Source organism: Dipodomys ordii, unplaced genomic scaffold, assembly GCF_000151885.1.
Source record: "Dipodomys ordii isolate 6190 unplaced genomic scaffold, Dord_2.0 Scaffold23, whole genome shotgun sequence".
Taxonomy (NCBI): domain Eukaryota; kingdom Metazoa; phylum Chordata; class Mammalia; order Rodentia; family Heteromyidae; genus Dipodomys; species Dipodomys ordii.
The window spans coordinates 9,494,851-9,515,986 of record NW_012267239.1 but is presented as its reverse complement, the minus strand read 5'-3'; the positions used below and the strand labels follow the sequence as shown (position 1 = coordinate 9,515,986).

Below are 21,136 nucleotides of genomic sequence, written 5' to 3'. Positions count from 1 at the left end.
TGATGCCTGCTACATCTTGGAGGATATCATCCAAGTGAAAGAAAGAAGCTAGTCACAAGAGACAGACGCTGGGGTTCTGAGCACAGGGGAGTACCCAAGTGGTCAAGTTCACGGAGACAGGAGAGTAGAGGTTCCCAGAGACAAGGGGAAGGAGTGGGCAGTTGATGGTTAATGGGGCCAGGCTTTCAGCAGTTCAGGGGAGGGATGGTGGTGGTGGTGGTGGCTACAGACAATGAGAGCCTGCTTCATACCACGTACCTGAACAAGCAGTTTTCTCAGAGCTCAACCCTCCACTCACAATGGACTCGAGCCCAATAAACTCATCTGAAGTTGAAAACAACCCAAGTGGCATATACATTTCACACACATAACCTCTCTAACATCACAGCTTAGCCACTGCAGAGCAGTGGTTTTTAGAGTATACCCAGGTAAGACCTCGGGATGCTGTGGTGGATAAAGAGCTCTTGCATCTCAAGAGGACGTCACTAGCCCAGGAAAATAGCACAGGTAAAAAAATGGCAGAATTCAAAGCATGGTTTCTACTGGATTTCTACTGCCTTTGCACCATCTTGAAACAAAAAGGAAAAAAATCTGAAAGTTTAATAATTATGAAGTCAAGGATAGTCTATATGTGTGAGACATTGTGAAACTGGCACAAGAAAAAGTTCAGTAAAGTAAAATAATGAACGCACATGAACTGTTACTATGTGCCATAAGCACACATAGTATCAAACATCACCAATAATGATGACAACGAGAAATTCACCCTCACATGACGCATCTTTAGGTGAATACCACAGGGTACACTTTAAGTTAATTAGATGGCTAGGGTGGGACTAGGTGAGGGAATATGCAACTTGCTGCATGCATATGCTCCACTGTTAGCCAAAACACTGCCATACAGCCCATGAATACAGACCAGTTACGAAGCATGTCCTTAAGTACTGTCTTTACGTAAAAAGGAGCAATGTGCAGAAAATACATAGCCTATTGAAACAAGCAATAGAAAACTACCCTGAAAGAGAAAATATTCCACAAGTACTCTCACTCAGATTGTTTCCAAAGGAACACCTTTCGATGGTAGTATTTTGACTTCCTACATGACATACTTGTGTGTTGTCTCACCTCACTGCAATATGCATGCATTACATTTTGTAATGTAAAAATACTTCTTATAAAAAGTCTAGAGGAAACTTGTTCTAAGGAGCTGGCCCCACAGAAGTACACAATTAAGAACTGACAAGGATGGGTTCCCAGCTTGATGGAGAATGCTTGGAAAGTCACTGATCACATCCCCCTGGGTGGGCTGTTCAGAACTGTAGCTCATTACCTGACAAAATGTTAATTTACTATTGCCATTAAGAGTCAATGATAGATCTGGTTGGAAAAGTGACCGAACAGAAGATAAAAGGGAAGGCTGCTGACATTGCCATGTGGAGAAAGGTCCCTTAATATCTTTCTGTGGTACTTCTGTGCGTTCAACTGTAGAAACTTAGGGAGAGGAAAACGAATCAACATTACAGTCTGCCTTTTAATTTACACCCGTGAAATAATTTTGACGATCGTTCATAAGTGTTTAACTAATGTTTATTCTGGAAATGTCACCAGCGCCTCTGAAATTTACTTTGATATTCTCTGAGTGTTACCTCTCTATTAATATGTGAATGTGGAAAGACTCGCTCTCAGTCTAACATCCTGACATCTTTTTTTGATGCGCTGAGACTTGGCATGGATTTGAGATTCATGATCATATTTAAGACAAAATTGAGCTTCAAAGAAAATCTATGGTGTTCTCTGTCTGCCCATGAACTATCATGCTACCCCTTCTCACCCCACTTCAACCCACACAAGGGGGATGCTCTGCTATGCTCAGCCCTGGGAGGTGTTCTTCACTTATTACCTACTATGAAAACAAGAATCTTTGGTAAGCACTGAATCAAACAACTCAATGATTAACATCTCTTCTGGTGAGACACATCAATGTATTGAGAAAGCACATTTCCTTCTCCTGCTTACATGGACAGACAGGACAGCATGTGCGCATCCACCTTGTCTGAGAAGACCTGCAGTGCTTTGCAATAAGGTATATTAGAGCCAGGTGATGGTGTCTCACACGTTGTAACCTTAGCTACTCAGGAGGCTGAGATCTAAGGATCACAGTTCGAAGCCAGCCCTCACAGGAAAGTATGTGAAACTTATCTCTAACTAACCACTGAAAAGCTGAACGTGAAGCTGTGGCTTAAGTGGTAGAGCACCTATCTTAAGAGGGAAAAGCTACAGAATTTCACCAAGGCTCTGAGCTCATGACCTGGTATTAGCATGCACACGCACGCGTGCATGCACGCACACACACACACACACACACACACACAGAGTAAAGTACACTAGGTAGAGAGTTTTGTTTAATCCTGCCCAACCACTCAAGGCCCTGAGGAAGAATGATATTCATTAGCCAATGCCAAATGCTTTTCTGCTCAAAACCCATAACCCCCAAGTCTCAGTCTTCAGGAACAGTGTGACTATGGCATACTGAGCTTTTTACTTCTTCTGCCTTGGAACAGAGCAGACTGGAGAGAGCCAGTACAATATGGAGAAGTGGTGACTGGCTCCCATGCACCAGAGCTTGTGGAGATGAGCTGAGGCCAGCAGCCAGCACCAACTCCACCAGCCACGTGAGGCCGCCATCTTGGAAATGGATCCTTGAAGGTCCGTGCAGCCTTCGGATGGAATGCAGCCCAACAGCATCCCAAGGACACGTTTCTGAGAGGCCCGGCCCAAGACTACTCCACTGCGCAACTCCAAAATCCCCCACTCACAGACACTGTGAGAAAAGAAAGTTTCTTTGCTGTTGTGACTAAATCTTTTTTTTTTTTTTATTGAAAAGGTGATGAGCTGCGGGGGTTCGGGGTACAGTTACATAGGCAAGGCAATGAGTACATTTGCTTTTTAATCATTGTTACCCCATCCCTCTTTATCTCCCACTTACCCCTTCCTCCCCCCTCCCCCCAAGTGACTAAATCAGTTGTCACCGGAGGAAGAACCCTTCTACCAACAACAGATATATTAACAGTGGTCTCATGCGACCTGCTAGCCAGGCATGGTGGCTCACAACTGTAATCAGAGCTTATGGGAGGCACAGATAGGGAGGAATTGGATTTTTTGCCCAAGCAAAAAGTCAGAGTCCTCCTCCCCTCCCCCACCCTCCAACTCAATGACAAAAGCTGGACACAGCGGTTTCCACCTGTCAGCTAGATGGAAGGTTATAAAGTAAGAGGATCACAGTCCAGGCAACTCAAGGTAAGAAAATCAAGACCCTGACAAAAAATAACAAGCAAAAAGGGCTAAGAACATGACTCCAGTGATAGAGCCACTTGCCTAGCAAGCGCAAGGCCCCAAGTTCAAGCCCAGTGCTAAAAATGTATGTATGTATGTATGTATGTATGTATGTATGTGTATATGTATGTATGTGTGCACATATGTACTACCCGCTGGTGTCATGGGCATCTTAATGTGCATAAATACACAGTGCTGTTCTCTCAATGACAAAAATCTCCAGTGATCCATTTCTTAGAGCATGTCACTGTCATTACACAACATGTGACTGTGGCCAATTGTTCTGCTGATTTTTTTTCTGTTTTTTTTTTATATTGTAAAGATACTATACAGAGGGTTACAGTTACATGAGTGAGGTAATGAGTACACTTCCTCTTGAACATTGTTACCCCCTCCATTGTTTTCCCCCTACCATCCCCTCCCTCCCTCCCTTCCCCAAGATTCTTTTTTTTTTATTGTGATTAAGTGATTACATAATTTCTAAGTCACTAGTTCATTCTAACTTTCCTGGAGCAAATTGTCTATCACAGTCTGTAATATATAACAGTGTTCACATGTTATATACCATATTTGTGATCAGCAGCGGGATATTTAGTAGTGGTTCAACCAGATGAGCGGGAGTTCTTTGTTTCTTAAGTCCTGTTAGTTTTGTCGTATCACCTAACATTTTGGATTTAGCATCCACTTATCAGGGAGAGCATGTACCGTTTGTCTCTTCGTTCTTGGCTTACCTCGCTCAACATGATTCCTTCTAGCTCCATCCGTTTCCCTGCAAATGCCATTATTTTGTCATTTCTAATGGCTGCATAATATTCCATTGTGTATAGATACCACAATTTTTGGATCCATTCATCTGTGGTGGGGCATCTAGGTTGTTTCCATATCCTAGCTATTGCGAACAGTGCTTGTTCTGCTGATTTTTAAAGAGAAAGAAAACTCTACTGCTTCACACAGCAAACTGAAATATTTTATGAATAAGTTTAAAATGAGGAATCAATGAATTTGGGGGGGAGGAAAGGTGTCAACAAAAATGGAATGGTAAGTAGACCTCCAGCCCCACATCCCAGCAAGGGAATGGCATTTTTTTCATTCCCATGATACGGGCACTAAGTTACTTGATTCAGATACTTTGGGACATTGGCTTCCCATGCCTAGTCTTCCTACAGGGATGAGGAAGAGGTGTCAGCTAGGCAGTGTGCCACCCACATAGCCCCTCTCAGCATCTGCCCTTGGCTAAAGCAGGCAGCCTCACCCGGACTCTCCCATGCCTTGGCCAGCACATCCCACTGCTAAGGACCTGCCAGTGAGGTTGTACAAAGTCCAGAGCCCTTTGTTCCACTTCAAAACAATGCCAGACAAGATCCTGTGCCCTGGAGGTCGGGTGAGAGCTTTAGACTGTAGCACATATAGCCCAGATTCTCCTGTACCACTGCAACACAACTACGTGATAAACTTATAATACACCAATCTCCTCAGTTCTGCTGCCAGGAAACAAGCTGTGACAATGTGACAAATGCAAGTCTACCATTCTTCCTTCTTACTTCCTGTCCATTTATGCATTCATAATAATGGTTATTAATACTAATAGTATTAATTAATAATACTAATAAGCAATGGTTGAACAGGGAACTGATCCTAGCAAAATGAATTCACTAGTGTCTACTGTCCAGAAGCAGTTTTCCACGTTTCTCTTAGTTATGGTTCAAGAAATTTCATGAAGCTATCATTTCTAAAAGCTTTTTTTACGTTCTTTGTCATTTTCTCTTCAAGTTTTGTATCTCTTCCTTATTTCTCTCCTCTTTCCTCTTTCTCTGGGATCTCACTGACAAATATATGAGACCTTATGTCTCAAGTGTGTTTTCTTTAGGCTTCCTCTGCCCCCCATTGCTTCAGTATGGACATTTTTCTCTGATTTATCCTCTAGTTCACCAACTTTCTCTTCAAGTGTATCTAATCTACAGTTAACTCCATTTATTCAATTACTCCTTTCATTTGGAACTCTGAGTTCAAGAAAGTCCATCTGATGTGTTTTTTGGTTCCACAGATCTGTGCTAAGATTCTGCATGCCATCATCACATATACCTTAATCGGAGTTATTTTTAAATTCCATGCCTTGCAATGAAATACAAGAAATAAAAGTCAGAGACCGCTGGTAAAAGTGCCAACACCGATGCATTCTGACATGGTGCTGTGTGAAATAAGCCAGACACAAAGTAAACACACTCTGTGAACCAAGTCCTCTGACATTCTGGAGCATGGGAAGTAATCTATTGTAGCAGAAGGAAGGCAGGGAATTTGAGAACTATAGGGTGATGAAATGTTCTGCACAGTTACTCAGGCATATACTCAGTTCTTGTCTCAACTCACCCAACTGTATTCTTTTAGTGGTGGCAACTTATTTTACCTCAATAGTATTAGACTTTTAAAAACCTAAATTAGTGCCTTTGAGGAGACAAGCTCCTAATTCTGCAAATCCCAGAACATAAGAATTAAGAATAAATTAAATCATGATAAAGTAAAAGAAGATAAAGTCTATGTTTATTGACTCAATATCTGGATCATCTTGGGGGAGGGGGAGGGGTCTGGTTTTTTTCTACTGGTTTTCAGTCATGTGGTTTTGTCTCCTAATATGTCTGGTAATTTTTTATTGAATTCCTAAAGTTGTGCATGAAAATTGGAGGAGATAATTTGAGCTTGGGGATGATGTCATTTTTCTCTAGAGAAGACTTAAATCTTGCTTCTGGGAGCAGCAAATCACATTAATCCAATGAGGTACCGTGTAGATTTGATACTGGGCTTCATCTCGTACAAGCACTGGTCTATCTCTAGCCTGCCCTCACTCCTCTAGTCCACCCCTCAGCTTCCCGACTGGACACACTGGGATTTACCAGGGCCCCCCTTCTTCCTGGTAGGCCTTGAGAACCAATTTTTCTCTCCCTAAGCAACATGAGACATAAATTTCTGCTGAACTTCATAATCCTGAAGTCACCGTGTTGTAAGTGGCAAATATGTGAGGGAGACCAGCAGTGTTGAACCTGGGGCTCATGTGTTGGTACCTCTTCTTTCTATAATCAGAGCTACTGAAGTCCTTACTGTCTTGGTAGCTTGCTAATGTCTTCAAACAGGTTTTAAAAAAATACTGTGTGGGGAAAAAAAAATATTGTGTGCAGCTGTTGTGGCTGTTCTTGGCAGGAAGGCTGGCTTGGAGCTCAGTATCACTCACCACGGTGTAAGGGGGAGCTTCTTCAGGACCCCATGGAGACACAGACCCAGAGCCAAGCTCTACCTTCAAGGGCCTCAGAAGGGACTGGTGACAAGGACTTCAATGCTGTTGGCTATGGCTGCCTTGTGCAATGGCTCTCCCCAGTGACGTTTCCTGTGGGCTCATCCTCAGAAAAGAGCCAACCCCCAGTTTAAAAAACATTACTGGTAACGCACCTATATATAATAGGAACATCTCAAGCGATGCTAATTCATCATATCACTTGAGTCTCACTGTTGACCTATTTAAAAGATATATTGAGGCTATTATTAACATATGAAATTCATTAAGTGTACAATTCCATGATTTTTTTCAATACTGAAGGGTCTTATACTTGCTAGACAGATGCTTTAGCACTTTAGGCGTGCCCCCAGTCCTTTCTTGACTTGGTCATTTTTTTCAGGTAAGGTCTCACATTTTTTTCCACACTGGCCTCAGATCACAATCCCTCCTACCTAGGGCCTCCTGCACCTGGGATCATAGGCACATGCTAGCATGCCCAGCTTGTTTATTGAGATGGGGACTCTCTAATGTTTTCCCCAGACTGGCCTCAAACCACTGTCTTCTCCATTTCTGCTTCCAAAGTAGCTTAGATTACAAGTATTAGCCACCATGTCAAGCCTAATTCCATGAACTTCTAGTAAAAATTTACAGAATTTTGATCATAGTCATAATGCAATTTTTAGAACATTCTCACCAAAAATATACTTGGCATAAAACTGTTCTGAGCCCAAGCCCCAGGCAACCACTCATCTACCCTGTCTCTCTATATTTGTAATTTCTGGATAGCTGATACAAATGAAAGCGCTGAGTCTGTGATCTTTTCTGACTGTCTTCTTTCATTTGTCATCGCTGATCTATAATGGAAGTATTATTATCCTCACTGTACAGATGAGAAAATTGGGGATTGGAGAGGTTAAGAGACTTAGCCTGACATTAATCTGTTGGTCAATGGAAAGGATACCAAGTTTTGAGATGATATCTGAAGGCTTCTCTTCTCCATGAAACTGCATGCTGCCCCCATCCCCAGAGCCATCTCCATGGGCTGCTAGCTCCTGGGTGGTGACCCATCGCCACACACAATCATGGTCTCTTAGACTCCAGGAACCACCTCTATGGAAAGACGATGTTGAATGGTCTCCCACTGCCTGCATTTAATTGATTGGTATTTACTTATTATTTAATGAATTGACGTTCACATTATTTGATATTTGTTAGAGTTGGACAAAGGAAAACAAAAAGGAGGTTAAACCAAAAAAAAAATGGATAAAGGACAGAACTGTAGCCTGGGCGACCGTTTACAGATCAATCACTGGGGAGCCTACCCAAACTCAGGCTCTAGTGATCAAGTATTTGTGTATGTTGACTAGGTTTCCTCTAAGCTTTTAAGTCAGTAGCCGAGTCCAGAGGGTAGGCTCATTTTTTCATGCTTAGGACTATTTTTTTCATGATTTGGACTTAAATCCAAATTTGAGAAAGATCCAGCCCACATACCCCACTGACCTTTCTACATATATTTGCATAGATAGCAGGAAATACATAAATACGTAGACTAGGGCAGTAGGAAGATTCTGAGTGTTTACAAACTAAACCTCTGCTTCCAGGGGAGTTTTGTGTCAGAGTTTGGAGGCCATATTGAACAGAGGTTAAGAGCAAAGGAGTCTGGGCTTACAAAGCAACTCCATCACTTACCAGCTGTATGCCCTCAGGTAGGTTTGGTTACTTAACCTGTCTGGGCTATAAGCATCTCAGCTATAACAGGAGGATAAAGATAGCATCTTCCTCACAGGGTCAGAGAAGGATTTAAAGAATAAAAGCAGGCAAGGAGGCTGGTCCAGAGTAAAGTATCCACATACAATACCTCTGAATGACACAGGCCTGCCTGTTTCTTCATCCATGAGTTTGTATTAATGGCATCTTCCCAGATCAAGTTCTGTACTATGTTCATGAAAGAGAGACTGTGGATGAAGAGGACACATGGGGGAAGGAGGGGCTCAATACTATATTTGAAACTTCCTGTAGGTCTAAAATGATTTCAAAATAATCACTGTGTAACTCAAGAGAGCTACTGGACTCTTTAAGCCTCTTGTTCCTCTTCATTTTGTAATGTAGATTTGATCATTTATCCCAGTATATAACACATGGTAGATGGTCAATGGACACTTGGGTTACAGTGATTGAATTAAATAATTCACATTTATTTACCTATGATGTCCGTATTCAAAAAGAACATCCGGCTGTTATATTCATGCATTAGAGACAGAAGGTTAGAGCTTGTTGTGTTTTGCAGGTCCTGGAACTTGAGCTCAGAGCCTGGACACTGTTCCTGAGCTTTTGTGCTCAGTGCTAGCTAGCACTCTACTATTTGAGACACAGCTCCACTTTCAGCTTTCTGGTACTTCATTGGAGAAAAGAGTCTCATGGACTTTCCTACCCAAGTTGGCTTCAACCCTGATCCTCAGGTCTCAGCCTCTTGAGTAGTTAGGATTACAGGCATAAGCCATTAGCACCACCTAGGGGGAGGGAGGGGAGAATATGTGTGTGTGTGTATGTGGTGTGTGTGTGTGGTGTGTGTGTGGAGGGGAGAATGTGTGTGTGTGTGTGTGTGTGGTGTGTGTGTATGTGTGTGTGTGTGTGTGTGTGTGTGAAGGAGGAAGAGCTGGGGGACTAAGGCAGATGTGGTGCAGAGTGAATCTGGAGCACACAGAGCCTGGTGGGCCCTGCTGTCTGTTGTCTTCTGTTTGGGCTTAGGGCCATGGAGAGCCATGGATGGGCGATGGGAAGGACTGAGTCACCGACTGCACTTCTGTAAACATCCCAGTCTACTAAGTAGGGTGGGATTGGTTAGGAGGGTATGGTGTGGTTAGAGAGTGGTATGAGAGCTAGCCAGGAAGTGAAATTGGCAAAAACTGAGGACAGAAGGTTTTCTGGGTGGGTGTGGCCCAAGGATGGATATGGCATTTGGGCTCCAATGAGGCTACCTGTGCTGTGGGTGGTGTTGATGAGTAGACACAATGTGGGACCAGTTTTCTGGGAGAAGCAAACACCCAGAGAAAGGAGGATGGCGTGGCTTGCTATTGCTTTCCACTCACCAAAGACCACTGGGGCCTTTGAGGTCAGCCAGCTCTGTGAGAAGTGAAAATGTGGCCCAGGCTGACAGGGACTGGCTGCAGACACAGCTCTCCAAGTGTTTGTTGAATGAATAAGCAAATGGCTAAACCAGAAGCTTCAAGCCTCTATGGTGGCTGACCTTCTGTAATTACTTCTGTATTTGGGAAAAATAGTTTTAGACTCTTATTTTATGGTCCCAAATCAACTTTATGAGTCTTCCTTATGATGATTATCAATCTAGGTCTTTTATTCTCTGTCAGATGAAAAGAAAAAGAAAAAGAAAACCTTGACTTTTATCTACATTTGTCATGCTTAATTATTTTCTTCATTTATATTCCAATATGCTAAATATTATGATAATCTTTAGTCGGTTCCTTTTTAAACTAAGTGCTCCTTAACAACAAGAATCCTGAAAAAGCCCCAATGTTCATGTTAAGTTACTTGTGGGCAAGATGGGGATAATTATCAGTATTTATCAAATGTGATAATATGCAAAAGAGCATATTCTTAAACCAGAGGCAATAGACAAGATTGGAGCTGTTACTCTCATTCATCGAACAAAATTTCTAAGTTAAAAGAAAAAAAAATCTCTCCAAAGATTTCTACTTATTTTTGGAGAAGAAACAGTTACCCAGTATCTACCCACAAATTAAAAAAAAAATCTAGTGAAGATAAGAGTGTTTATCACACACCTGTAATCCCAGCTACCTGGCTAGTAAAGAAGGCTCTCAGCAGGAGGCTAGCCTGGTTACAGTCCAAGATTAAGGGAGCCCATTGACCAAGGCCCCTGGGGAGGGTGGCAAATCTTGGTAGGAGTACATGGTAGAACAAGCCACTCACCATACAAGCCAGGAAAAAAAAAAAAACCTTCAATGACCCAAAGACCTCCTACTTGGCCCAGCCTCCTAAAGTTCTCCCATATCCCAAAAGCAAGAACCCTAGAGACCAAGCTGCTAAGACAGGGAACTCAGAGACATGCATAGGACAGGAATACTGAGACAGCATTACAATAATCAAGAAGCAACAGTTCCAATCTGATTAAAACCAAGTGCACACACAAAGACACAACCAATCTAAAAGCTTACAGGAGTCAGAATTCTAATACACAGGTGAACACGTCATCTGTTGTTTTTTTGTGTGTGTGTTTGTTGTTTGTCAGTCTTGGGGCCTGAACTCTGGGCCTGGGCACTATCCCTCAGCTCTTCAGCTCTTTAGTGAGCACTCTACCACTTGAGCCACAGTGCCACTTCTGGCTTTTTCTACTTAGGTGGTACTGAGGAATCAAACCCAGGGCCTCATGCATGCAAGGCAAGCACTCTACCACTGAGCCACCTTCCCAGCCTGTTTTTCTTTAGAATTAATGAAAGTTAGAAAAGAAATGGAATATAGAAAAAAATCACCACTAAATAATGATGCCAAGATTTGAAAGACAGAGGGCTCAAGAAATAAACAAACAATTACAGAAAGGCAAAGTCTGTGAGACTTGTGAATCAATACCAGAAAACAGAGGTTATCTACCACAAACCACAAACGGATGGGCTGGGGTGTCCCCTGAGCCTCTCCCAGCCTGGACCGAGCACCTTTCCCAACATCTCCCTTCTTTCCCCCTCTAGTCTTGAGTTTAAGTCTTTGTCATTTTGCTGTGGTGGTAAGAGGAGAATCTTTCCTTTTTAGATGGGGAAACTGCAAATCAGAGTGGCTGGCTGAGTGACCTGACAGGGCATAGTGAGGGATGGCACCGCCTGGCCCACACCTGGGGTTTGGAATGCATCCGACACTCAGGCTATCTCAGGCCCATTGACTGGCGGGGGGGGGGGGGGGGGGGGGGGGGGGGGGGGGGGAAGGAGAAGGAGGGCTCCACATGGAGAAGCTGCTGACTGGTTTATGATCCCAGTTAGAAAATGGGTGTCAGGGGGAGGCAAAGCAAAGTGGCTTAGCCTAGAGCCAGCGCCCTCACCCTCAGCATGGAGTCGGAGAGAGCAGGCAGTACAGACCAGCACACTGTGACTAATTTGAGGCGTACCCCTTCCTCTGCTGAGAGCCCCCACAGACTGTGCTGAGTGCTGGCTCCCTAGTGGGCATTTGGGGAGCAGCATTTAACTCTTTATGGTCACCTGGGGGACCCTGTGAGAGGCGATCCCTGGCACCAACTGACTAATGGGCAATTTCACAGCTGAGGGGAGCTCTGTCACTCCCCTCTCCTGCCCCCCAGAAGCACCCAGTTTACTCCCCAGCCAATTACACAGCCACCCCCAAAGCTTGGCTCATTAGCCTGGTGATGGCATAGCTCAAACTGAAGACTTGCCCCTTATAGATGCTCAATTTCCCAAGGCTGCTGCAACTCAGAACCCTGAGGCAGGCGGCTTTAGGCAACAGGAATTACTCTTTCATTGTTTAGAAGGCCAGGTATTTTTCTTCTTCAGGGGACAGGGGGGCTGTGTGTACTCCTCGCTTCCAACAGCTTTTGTGTGTCCCAATTCTCATCTTCCCCTAGAATGCATCCCACTGGGCTAAATGTCCACCTTGCTCATCTTAACTTCGCTCATTATATCCACAAGGGTCCGATGTCCAAAGAAGGCGATGTGGGTGAGGATTCCACACATCATGGCAATGGTTGCTAGGGAAGAGAAGAGGAAGAGGAGCTCAGGGGAGTTCACACCTGAGCCTCCCTTAGGCCCAAGAGGATCCCATCACACTCCAATTCCAAGTGGAAACCCCCAGATCTGGTTTCTTCCCTTTACCAACTCCACATCTCATCCAGCCAGACCTCACTCTGTTGATCCTCTGCTGACCCCTCAAGTCCCTGTGCAAAACACAGGCTACTCATGGCAGCCTTCCCCAAAATCCTGCTAAGGTCTGTACCCTTTGTTTCTGGATACCATCACCACCAAAGCACTCTGAACAGCTGGTGGCTGCCACAGTAGCTACTTTGTGTCTGCCTCCCCAGCCATCTGGACAGGGGATACGGATGAAGAGATTTCGAATGTCTGGTCACCCTGGTACCCACCAAAGGAAGCAATTTCGATGGGATGGGCAGGCAAAGGAATGAGTCTTGAATCCAGGAGTTGATGGGAGAAAAAGCCTTTGCTCCTGACTAGCTCCAATTACATATGGAGAAGTGGCCGGTGGCATGGGCCTCAAGTAACACTATCCCATCTGAACGCTTCCTCCCTCTGGTGACCCCTCCCCCACCCTGAAAAGCCACCTAACTTCCTAGTATCCCGCTGTCCTCATTCACAAAACGAGAAAATCAGTTGCTACCTCCTCTTTGGTGGCTTACAAAGACCATCTGACCCTGACATCTGACCCAACTCTGTGTCTTACTGAGGTTAGGTGGCTCTTTCTAATTGATCAATGACATGTTAGTCTGATGGATAATGAATAAGGAATGAAGAGCCTTGGATTTTCCATTTATGACCTTCAAAATATGTTTAAGAAGGACATTAAACAAAAAAAAATTCTAAATTGGGCTGGGAAAGTGGCTCAGTGGTAGAGCGCTTGCCTTGCATGCCTGAGGCCCTGGGTTCAATTCCTCAGCACCACATAAGAAAAAAAGCCAGAAGTGGTGCTGTGGCTCAAGTGGTAGAGCGCTAGCCTTGAGCTGAAGAGCTGAGGGACAGCGCCTAGGCCCAGAGTTCAGGCCCCACAAAAAAAAAAAGAAAAAAATTCTAAATTGAGTTTCAGAGCCATTTGGAAACCACTGCTATTGGGAGACAGTACCAGGGAAGGGATACCAGACTTCTCTGCTTCATATAACTCACTTTTACCTGCTTATTCATATCTTGGGGTCTTGTGGGGATAGGGCCTTGTGCATAAGCTTTTCTTTTTTTTTCCTTTTTTTTTTTTTTGTCTGTCATGGGGCTTGAACTCTAGGCCTGGGCACTGTCCCTGCACTCTACCACTTGAGCCACAGTAACACTTTTGGTTTTCTGGTGGTTTATTGGAGATAAGAGTCTCACGGACTTTCCTGCCCAGGCTGGCTTTGAACCTCGATCCTCAGATCTCAGCCTCCTGAGTAGCTAGGATTACAAGAGTGAGCCACCGGCACCCAGTCAATAAGCTTCTTTTTGAAGAGAGGTTTTGTTGCAAAGTAATGCAAGAAAGCTTTAAAACTCCAAACCAGAAAAATGGTTCCTGCTAGGATGGTTTGAAATACAGCTTTGTCCACTCTGAAACTCATGGTGAAATGTGATTGGTGCTGAGCAGGTTTGGGGGTGGGACATTGGGGGAGGCTGCTGGGTCATGATTCTGGGTCATGAGTGACTGCTGCCTTTCTGGAGGCAATGGGTTACAGTGGATTCAGTCCCTTTCTCTCTTTCATGTGCACGCCCACCTTCTGCCTTCACCATGAGTCTGTAGGCCCTCAATGGCCTCCAAAACAGCGGAGGAAATGCTTTCCTGTATGCGTTACCCAGTCTCTGGTATCCTGTGATAGTCCTGTTGAACAAGTGAATACATGACCCCAGAATGGCAGGTGCCTTGGGCCCTCTGGAAGATGTCAAAGTTTCCCATTGGGCCCTGTTCTTAGAGTTTAATCTGTCTGCCACCTCCAGCAGGAGGCACAGTTGCATCTGTGGTTCACACCCACCTACCACCCACCTCCTTCACCCCTGCCCATTTGGGTTCAGGGAGCTGGGCAGGTGTCTGGATGGCAGCTTGGCTGAAGATGAAGCCAGGCGACCGAAGGAACTGATGATAATCAGTTCATTCATGAGCAGCAGCATCACCAGGAACCATGACCCCAGCAGGGCTGACGCACCTGTGAGTCGTGTGGGCTCACACTGCAGCCATTTCTCAGGCTTGGATAATGGTGAATTGAAGTAAGAAGAGAAAGTCATAGCACTGACACTGAAGTCAGAAGTGTTTGGAAAATCTCGTGGGAATTTACCTGCTGTTGTTCGTCACTGCTAATCAACATGCCCCGGCCACTCCAGCTGGGGCCTGACCTTGGTTATACACTGGAACCCTCCAGGGAGGTTTCAGAGGCACCATCCTAGACCCAGGTGCCTCCCAGGGGTCCTGATGCCACTGAGCTGGGGTATAACCTGGACTTTTCTCCCATGAGAGAACAGACAATGACTCTCGTCTGCTCAGCACCCCTCTTGGGGTCATTAATAGCACGTGGTGGCCCTTGGGTAATGCAGCTCAGGGGGTTCAGTGAGGTTCACAAGCTTTCAGGGGTTCCTGCTACTGCTGATAGCCTGGAACACTGTATCTAATTTAAATCATGGAGGTGATCATGGAAAGAATGAGCCAGAAAGTCACGAGTAGCTGCTTCAGGGACACAGGACCAGAAAGGAGGGCGTGGGAGACGGAAACCACTGCTTGCCTTGCATCGGGACCTCTGCTAACATTTGCAGAGCAGCTTTTCTGGAAATGTAGCCAGCAGTCAGTACGTGTTAGAGACCTGAATCTGTGAGGGGAGCAGAGGAGCTGGATTTCTAAAAGGGAGCCACGGAGCTAGGCAATGTGCTGCTTCTGGGGTTTGCTGCATGGGTCCCTCCACTGTAGCTCTGGGGATCAAAGTCCTTTAGCCCGCCCTCCCTCCCGCCGCCCCCCCGGGGATGGTGAGTATGATTCCCCTGTGAGTTGACACCATGGAGCCAAGCCTGATCCAAACTGCTCAAAAGTTCTCCCAATTCTGGAGCTAACTACAATACATAGTTTTGGCAGCAAATTCTCTCCCAGCCACACACTCCGCTCCTCCACTCCCTCTTCTGGGGGTAATGAACCTTGATCTCAAGCCTCATTAAACCCCATTATATAATCAGCCCCATCCCGAGAGTCCCCTCATAACCCTCCCAGTGTGGACTGTGATTTAGTTCCGTCTCTATCGACGCCCGCCCCCCTTCCCACCCGCTGCCCACAAAGCAGTCGATGGTCAACTCCCCTTGCCTCATCTCTGGGACCAAGAACAGACACACGGAGAGGGAGAGGGGCCTTGCACCGCACCCTCCATGCCCTTCCCTGAAGGCCATTTCCTAAGACACGCAGGGTCCCAGACGCCACTCCAGCTGGGGCTTCCACGACCACGTTAGGGAGCAGCGCGTCCATTAGTCACTTGTTTTCCCTCAGTGGTGCTGCCCTGGAGGCAGCTCACAAAGAAAGACCCAGAACCCCCGCAGGTGGCAACAGTGCCCAGCCATCCCTCATCTTCAAGACGGCCAGAAGGAAGGAGTCCCTTTCGGGTGACTCTGTACTCGCAGGCGCCCACAGGGACAGCTACCACCTGGGACCACCGATGCCTTGACTATCAACAGCAGAGTTGAGGGAGCGTGGGTGCCACTTCCTAGGGAAGCACAGTCTCTAACCCAGAGCCATCTTTCCAGGCAGGCTGCGAGCCATGACCAGCCCCCACCCAGGAGAGAAAACTCCAACCAGAAAAGTCCCTCGCTGAACCATGAGGGTGCGGGGGAGGGGGCGATAACCTCACAGCCCAGTGCTGTAGATGACAGAATTGTGGCACAGAGGCTGTCAATGCTATGTCTTCCTATTAAGTACCAGGGGACATAATGTCAGCTACCATCTATTAAACACTTACTGTATACGAGCCCTGTGCTGACAGAGCTCCCCCCATAAGGGCTATGCTGACCCTCCATGAGGAGCCTGAGGTTCAGAGAGGCTCCTAGCTCTCTCAAGGACAGACACACAGCACCAAAGTACAGAGCTAAGGACCACAACCCAGCCTTCCTCCTTCACTCCTCTGGGGCCCGCATTCCCAGCTGTGACACCAACCTTCCCCTACTGCCACCACACACCTGGTCCCCCGTTCCTACTCACCCAGGCGCGCGGAGTGCTGCCTCTGGTTTCTGTGACTGTGATTTCTCTTGACAAACTGATCAGTTGGCTTTCGGCTGTTGACTGTGTGTCCCAAGTGCTATTATAGTTCCTACTTAGTTCCTACAAGGCAAGGCCTGCAGACCACAGGCCTCCAGACAAGCCAGTCTCTGAATCTGTACCTTGCTGACATGGAGTCTTCCTTCCAGACCCTCCCCAGGTCCCTGCAGTCCCCACCAAACACACACCTGCACACAGAACCCCAGTTCACCCCTTTGCCTTCATAGCTTTCATCAAGTTGTCAAAGGGACCCTGACTTACCAGGGGAAAACTTCAGAACCCTTAGGCTTAGTAATAAAACCTCGCCCTTCAGGAAAGGTGATTGTTCTTTTTACTTCTCGCTGTGCATTTGAGACACCTTGGCTATCAAATGAGGACTAATGATTATATTGGTCAGCTTTCGGTAAGAAAGAAATAGATTCATATCCCAGCTTAGCTGCTGTGCAACTTAGAGCAAGTTCCCTGATCCCGAGCCTCAGTTTCCCCAGTTTGCAAAAATAATAACAAGAACTAAATGTGGTCCCCCAAGGTAAGCAAGTAGCAGGTCCTAATAAGGCCCGCGACCATTTCTTATGTATGAACGACACAACATGACACAGGAGCAGTCAAGCGCTCAATTCACAGCAATCAGCCAATCGGAGTTGCTGCTTTGCTGGAGGAGCCAATGGGTGTCACCAGAGGACTCTCCTGGGCCCCCCCCCACATCTGTGTCCCACAGCTAAACCAGCCTCTGAGCAGAGAAGACCATAAGCTTTCTGAAACAATCAGTCCTGATTGCCAGAAACTTCCTTTTCTATTCTGAGTCATAACCACCCTGTCCCCAGCAGAAATGTGTAAGAACAGAGTCTGAAACTACCCCAGGCCACCATCAGCCCAGTTTGAACCTGACTCCATCTCTGAGCAGTAGAGGCCACATAGGCTGGCCAGAGCAAAGCAAAATACAACATTCCCGGTGCCTTAACCCACAGTGGCCAAGAAGATTCTGGAACCAAGCAGCTGAAGAATGGTAGGGAGGAGAGAGGAGGGCTGACATGCCTGTGGAGATCCTTGTCATATCTACCTGCCCGCAAAGAGCAGGGGCCAGGCGCACGATGTCAGCAGCCAAGAGCTGAGGACACCCCCTCCAAGCCACCCAAAGGGACGGGATTGGCATGGGGGCAGGGCGAGGGGCGAAGCAGGTGATGCATAAGAAAAATGTCTGCACCATGGCAGCCGGCATGGAAGACAGCACAGCCTGGGGGAGACGGGGCAGGCGCAGGCGAAGGGAGACTTACTTGCAGAGCAGTTGGCCTCGGAGTGCACGGGCGGGGTGGAGGGCAGGAAGGGCGCGTGCCCCACAAAGAAGGAGCGCAGGGAGCGGTCGGACAGCAGCGGGGAGCGCGGCTGCGCTGGAATGTTCTCGCAACTGCCCACGCCGCCGCTGTGGATCTTGAGGTTGAAGGGTTTGCTCTTTTTCTTGGCTCTGGAAAAAGGAGACAGAAAAGGAGCTAGAGCCGTATTATGCATTGAGTTAACCCCGGCCTTGGGTCTCCACAGGGGAAAGGGGGAGAGAGAAAAAGGAGTTCCCAGGGAGAAAATGAGAAAAGATACAGTTGTGGGGAACAGGATGGAGGGGTTTTGTCCCCAGGTCCTCTTGGATCCTCTGACGAGCCCATGTCAGCTGTGAAGACCCAGGAAGACATAATAGGCCATTCTTTTCCTCTTAGCTCCCTGTGAAAGTTCTAGAAAATGAAGGTCAAATCCAACCCTGGACATCCTGGGGTCCCAGGGCTGCAGGCACTCGGCCCTCTACCATGCTGTCCTCTGGTGGACTGGTAACATCCAGGAGACCTGGGTCAAGGTGGCATCACCCCATGCCAGGTTCCCTGCAACCAGCTGTATAAAAACCACCAAACTGGGAGGGAGGGAGGGCGAAGGAGGGCACGAATGTTCCCAATCCTTTGTGTTCATGTGTGAGAATGGACCAGTGATGCTGGCATAGACAAGGGTAGGGAGGGGGACGAAGAAGAGTCACGGGGGGGGGGGGGGGGTGGGGGAGGGGGTGTGAGTCTGGCCAAGATACATTGTAATGTGCCTATGGACATGTTAAAATGAACCCCCCTTGTGCCCCCCCAAAATACATACCACACACACACACACACCTTCCTGACACCTTTCAGGAGATGTAAACAGATCAAACCTCCAGTGGGATGCCAATAACCCTTGGTGGAAACTTCTGCTTGTTGGGGTTTCTGCTACAGAACCCCTTACCCTGAGCCCACCTGGGAGTCTGTCTGGTTCTCATCTGAGGTCCTACCAAGTACTGGGATGGTGCTCCTTTTAGGAGTACTGAAGGCAGGAAGCTCCCAGCACCCTGGGCTGGATCACTGGGGGTTGGGGGAGGAGCGGGGGCATGAGTACTGCAGGGGTAGAGAGACAGTCATCAAATAGAGACCCTGGAAGCCAGGCATCATGGCTCATACCTGTAATCCCAGATTCTCAGAAGGCTGACATCTGAGGCTCACAGTACAAAGCTAGCCAGGGCAGGAAAATCTGTGAGACTGATCTCCAGTTAACCACCAAAAAGCTGGAAATGGAAAAGTGGTTCAAGTGGTAGAGCATCAGCCTCGAATGAAAAAGTTCAAGGACAGTTCTTGGGCCCTGTATTCAAGCCTAAGTACCAGCGTGGGTGCGTGGGTGCACACACACACACACACACACACACACACACACACACACGGACCCTGGGGTACCTTGCCCTTCCCTCTGTCTAGCCCCTCATAGCACTCCTGGGTGGGGTGGGGTGCAGGTGGGTGGTGAATGACCAGATTTCAGGGACAGATGCTTGCGGTTTAGCTTCCCCCTCTCTGGGGATCAGTTAAGTTTTCAATTCACCTCATCTCTCTCACCACGGGGGAGAAGATGGAATAAAAGTCATCTCTGAATCACTGCAAAGTATCCATGTTTATTGTCATTCTATCCTGAGAATTCGTTATTTATTAACTCCAGACAGAATCTGCTGCTAAAACAAAATGGGAATGTCAGTGCCATTGAGCCCTGCTTTTTATTTGGGGGGGGTCTCTTTAAGGCCCAAAGATGATGCGGTGACCCGTGTGCACCTGGGCCTAGGGAGTAACTCACCTCCCATGGGAACTTTAGCATTTGTGGGAAGATTTCTAAATGAAAGAAGAGAAAGAAGAGCCCAACTCTGGAACCTCACAACTCACGGCCATGGGCTCTGCGTCCCTCCTCCCCAAGGGAAAGGGAAGAAGGGAGCCATGGCTCAGTCTTGCACCTATGCCCAGCCGGGCACTGGTCCTGCCCACCCAAGGGAAGACCATTTGGCTCCTGCTGCAGAGAAGAACACCTTCTGCTCATGCTAACCACTGCAGGCTGCCTGCCTGGTTCATCTCCATTTGTCTGAGATGACCCAGCCCCTGTGGACCTCCTGCAGGCAGCCATCCTGGAATCCAGCCACTCTGAGCAAGGTTTGCAAGTGCTCCCCCCACACACACACACCTACACCCCTCTCCTGGCCAAGGACAGCCATCCTTCTCAGTTCTCCCCATCAATATGGCTGCCATTTCCTATTTTTTCAAAAAATGTCACCTCCCCATCAGATGGGGGCGGGGGAGTGCTTTGAGAGCAATGGCTGTGTTCCATTTATCTTTATATCCTAGACAGCCAGCACAGAGTCTGGAACACAGTAGGTGCTCATGACATTCTTCTTAAAGGCCTGTCCTGGATGAAGACTCTGGCACGAATCAAACTAGCCCTGTAGCTAGTTGCACACGTGTCCCTGTCCCCAAGAGCTGGTTTAAAGAGTGTCTGGCTTCAAAATGTATCCAAGGTTCCTCTCAGAGCCCTTCCTGGTCCCTTCCCCCGGGTGACCTGGGAATCCCGGTTATCTTAGATCCACGCCTTCCCCAAGCTGGCTGCCTGGGCCTCCGTTGTGCTGATGATCCCTGCAGGGTCCCACAGCAAGGACCTGCTGTGACTGCAGCTGCTGGTGGTTTCTCAGCTAGGGCTGGAGAAGTCAGGAGGAGTGGAGAAGGCTATTTCCTTCCTCACAAAGCTACAAAAATGAAGGCTCAGAGAAGCTCCAGGCCCTGCTGGTTCATACCTGTAATTGCAGCTACTCAGGAGGCAGAGATAGGAGGATCTCAGTAAAGAGGGGGGGGGGAGAGGAAGGAAGATTAAAATCTTAACAAAATAACTAAAACAAAGGAGCTGGAGGTGTGGCTCTGGTGATAGAGCCCTGACTAGCTAGCTGGAGGCCCTGAGTTCAAACCTCACCATCTCCCTCCCAAAGAAAAAAAGAATGAGTCAGCCAATCTATGCTGAGAGCTGGCTAGCAGCATGAATTTCTCTGGGAGTCTTACTGACTGGGCAAGGGGCAAGCCTTCTTGGGGAGCTGAAAACACCTCTGTCTCCGCCGGTCACCTGCTGCATGGACAGACGTAAAAACTCACCAAGCCAGCTGTAAAAATGAAACCCTCCTGCACATCAGCTCCGGCTTCCAACAAGGTTTTTATAACAACAACAACAAGATGAGTAACCCAATTTAAAAAAATGAAAAAGGGCTTTTTATAGACATTTCTCCCCAGAAGCCAC

General features: G+C 47.1%; 1 protein-coding gene across 1 annotated transcript in view; it reads right to left on the bottom strand.

Moving 5' to 3' along the window:
* Ksr2 (kinase suppressor of ras 2) overlaps positions 1-21,136 on the bottom strand; it is a 200,347-nt gene that overhangs the window by 87,423 nt on the left and 91,788 nt on the right. Inside the window, exon 7 of the mRNA XM_013014295.1 lies at positions 17,818-18,005. Within this exon, the coding sequence (XP_012869749.1) occupies positions 17,818-18,005 (188 nt within the window). The remainder of the gene's footprint in view (positions 1-17,817; positions 18,006-21,136) is intronic.